This window comes from Fulmarus glacialis, unplaced genomic scaffold (genome assembly GCF_000690835.1).
Source record: "Fulmarus glacialis isolate BGI_N327 unplaced genomic scaffold, ASM69083v1 scaffold9846, whole genome shotgun sequence".
In the NCBI taxonomy this organism is placed as follows: Eukaryota; Metazoa; Chordata; class Aves; order Procellariiformes; family Procellariidae; genus Fulmarus; species Fulmarus glacialis.
The window spans coordinates 34,373-37,902 of NW_009218739.1; the positions used below are offsets into that span (position 1 = coordinate 34,373).

General features: G+C 55.0%; 1 protein-coding gene across 1 annotated transcript; it reads right to left on the reverse strand.

Annotated features, from left to right (window-relative positions):
- TEN1 (TEN1 CST complex subunit) lies at window positions 1-1,819 on the reverse strand. The gene is made up of 3 exons (XM_009580131.1): window positions 1,734-1,819; window positions 1,462-1,619; window positions 1-137 (listed from the first exon to the last, which is right to left on the reverse strand). The coding sequence occupies exons 1-3, from the start codon at window positions 1,817-1,819 to the stop codon at window positions 1-3; spliced, it is 381 nt and encodes a 126-aa protein (XP_009578426.1).
- Window positions 1,820-3,530: the final 1,711 nt, after the last annotated feature.

Below are 3,530 nucleotides of genomic sequence, written 5' to 3' on the forward strand. Positions count from 1 at the left end.
TCAGGACGTGCTGTTTCCCATCCGCTCCTGCCTCTCGTTGAAGTATTTCCTCTGCTCCTGTATGGCTTGTTCCAGCAAGGGCACATTCATCCCTTCCACGCAGGTCAATATTCGCGCCTTTATCACGGGACCCTCACCTGGGAATATAAACAGGAATTTTCTGTAGAAAGAAAAACAGACGGAGCAGCTCAGAGGCAAACAGAGAGGTTCCCTCAGGCAGCATATGGCTCCAGCTGGCCAAATAACCATAGCCCGAGAACTTGCTGGAGACCGGACTGGCCGCGTGCCTCCACCGACGCGAGCAGCAGGCCTGGGAGCAGGTTAATTCAGTGACGTGCTCTCCCTCTGCCCTGTTGGCTACAAAATGCTGCTGACTGACACTGTGCTCTCCTTGCACTGGGGAACGCTGAGCCCAGGACATGTCGGTGCCAGTGCCTGCCATGCAGCATCTGTCTACTTTGTGGCTGGATGAAGTTTGGTTCTCCCTGTCTAAAAAGCATCAGGGATGGGTCTAAGCTCATTTCTGAATGCCTCTGTGCAGACAAGAAGAGGACAGAACAAAGCTGGGCTTAGAAGAGGCTCAATGCTGACTATAACCAACAGTTCATTGGTGGTAACACGGAGCTGCACAAAAGGGGGCAAACCTTGGTGACACAGCCACCATCTCAGCCTGCTCCCTCCCATCCCTGCAAAATGGGGCCAACTCACTCCTAAGCTGTGATGACCAAAACAACACGTCTTTCTAAAGGAATTTTGCAGCAGTGGCTTAGCAGGTCACTCACTAGATGCCACGTGCAATGTGGCTTTCCACATGCCACAGAGGATTTCAATGGCATGAACACAAACGCCTGTTATCAGATGTGCCTGAGACAACACTTGGGATTTGCTTCACAACCCCACAGCCCAGCCCAGATCAGCTCCTCATGCAACACACCATGCAGCTGGAGTAACGCTCAGGGCACCCCAGGAAAGGACAACAGGGTGCCCTGCGTGACAGAGCCTGCCTGCATTCCTCACGTCCCGTGTCTGAGGGCAGGGATATAATTAGAGCCTTTCAAGGATGGCAAAGACCAACCCAGCCAGCTCGCACTGAGGTATTGCAATCAGCCACGTTTGGAGCGAAGACGATGTGGTGGCTGGCAATGATGCCAGAAGGCTTTAGCACAGGTTTCACAAGCTCAGCGATGCTGCTGAGGCGCTTCTTGTTTCTAACGAAATCTGTGCCAGAGCACCAGATTTTCACCAAGATAAGGGTGGTTCTTCTCATGGTCAATGGGGAGAGACAGGCTGCTCCTGCCCTGAACCACACGTTCGAGTGACCAGAGGCAGCTGCGCAAGATGAGCCTGCCTTGGGCAGCGCTAACCCCAGTGACAGTGTGTCTCACGGTGCACCCAGGGAGGCACGAAGGAGCTGATGAACCATGAACAGCAGCAAAGGGCACTGGTTCCTCGAGCGTTTACCTTCCCTGTGTTCAGCGTCTCCCAGGACCATGTAGCAAGATCCCAGCTGGGCTTGGAACGGCTCCACAAACTTGGTGTCGACACAGACCCGGTACTGAGCTGAGCTGTGCTGAGCAGTGAGAACGGCTTCGGACCGCGCCAGGTCGTAGCAGCATAACCTGGGAACGATCGATTTGGGAAGCTCAGCAATGCAGAGATAGAATTAGAAGGGGAGGGGGTCAGCCAGTGAAGGAAAAGCCTGGCCTGCAAGGAGAGCAGGGTACCCTTCTCACCTGCCAAACGTCCTCAGCGCCTCCCCCTCTGGGACTGAGCTGTTGATCTCCCATGGGAAGTAACAGACACCAGCACGTGGCAGCATCTCACCCAACCGCCGCTGGGCCTGCAGTAAAGCAAAAGATCTGAGTTCATGCCACCCCAGCACCTGATCCAGATACTAGATGATACTGCCCCAAAACTTCTTCCTTGCCCAGGGCCCCCCATCCACGGGGCTGCAGGAGCTTCATAGCTTCCCTGCTGAGTCCTGTTTGCAGCTCATTGCACTTGCCAAGCCCCGAGCACCCTGGCGCAAAGAGGGGCTACCTTCCCCCACCGCCATCCAGCGTGAACAGCAACAGGCAGCCCACCAGACCCTCCAGGTCTCCCCCAGGCTATGGATGCGTTGAGAAAGGTTAAGGAAGTGGGAAAAATGGTGATTGAGAGAGTGTGAGGGGCTGAGATGCAGGAACAGACCCAGCTGCTGGGGTGATGGGGTACCATGCAGCAAGATTTGAGGTATGATCCTGAGTCTGTTCTCATGCTGCAGGATAAGAAGTTCTGGCAGTGTCTGATCCTGCAGCTGGAGAACAATTAAAAGCCAGCCTGGTTCCATCAAGAGTCTGGTAGGGTTTAGAAGACAGCGATGAGTGAGAATGATTCACCCCAAGACAAGACTCAGGTGGGACCCCCTGGGAGCTCCAGCGGTGGAGCAGGGCTGGGACAGCCAGGCCAGCCACAGCACAAAGCACACGGAAAAAAGCGGGAATGCAGAGCAGCTTCAGCAAGATTTTAATTCTGCCCAGCCAGTGCCATAGCCAGGCTGTTGGCTGTGCCCCAAAGTGGTTTCTTTTGGCATCATTTTCCCGCCGATCTCCCTTGCAGGCTGCCTGTGTTTGGTGCGTTTCCATCCTCCATTTACTGCTTTTCCCTCTGGTTTCTTGCCCCGCTGGGGGGGACCCCAAGAGCTGCACAATGGCCCAGGCAAAGACTCCTGCAATTCAGACAAGTGGGGCCACAGCAGCGAGTTCGAGGACCCCCCCATACTGATATCATGCAGCAGTGGGGACACGCTGAGCTGCAGCCCTGTGCCTTTAATGCTTGGCGCCCCTTGCCCACCCCGTGCATTGCTCAGGGAGTTGCAACCTTGCAAAACGCCCCACCGCCACCTCACGGAGGGCTGCCGCGGGAGGCCACCGAAACCAGGCCGATCCTGGCTCACCCCTTCTCTGCAGGGCCTGGCTGCCACGCGGCCCCATGCGGGGCTGTGACGCCCTCACCAGCAACGGAGGTGGAAATCCACTTCCGTGCACTCCGCAGCTCCCTGCATCTCCGCCTCACCTAACCCAGATTTAAAAAGCAGGTTCAATTCTGCACCTCCCGAGTAGGGCAAAGGCCGCCCCGTGTCGCTCACGTTTTGCTCCTGAATCACGCTGCGCAGCGGGACGGGATCAGCCAGGAATGCAAGATGCTAAATGTGCATTTAATGCGCTTTTTAACACACGCCCAACCCCAACTGCAATATACTACGTGCCCACTCAACGCACTATTTAATGCATGTGCAACCTCAACTGCAGCATGTTACGTGCACACTTAATGCCCCAAGCGCAGCACGTTACATGCAGATTTAGTGCACTATCAATGCAGTATTTAATGCATGACCAAATGCAGCATGCTGTATGGGCATTTAATGAACTATTTAATTAACTATTAAATGCCCGGCTGCAGATGCAGCACGTTATGTGCACTCAGTGCAAATTTAACGCACAATTTACTCCATGCCTAGCCCCCCGTGCAGCCCGTGGCAGGCACACTCG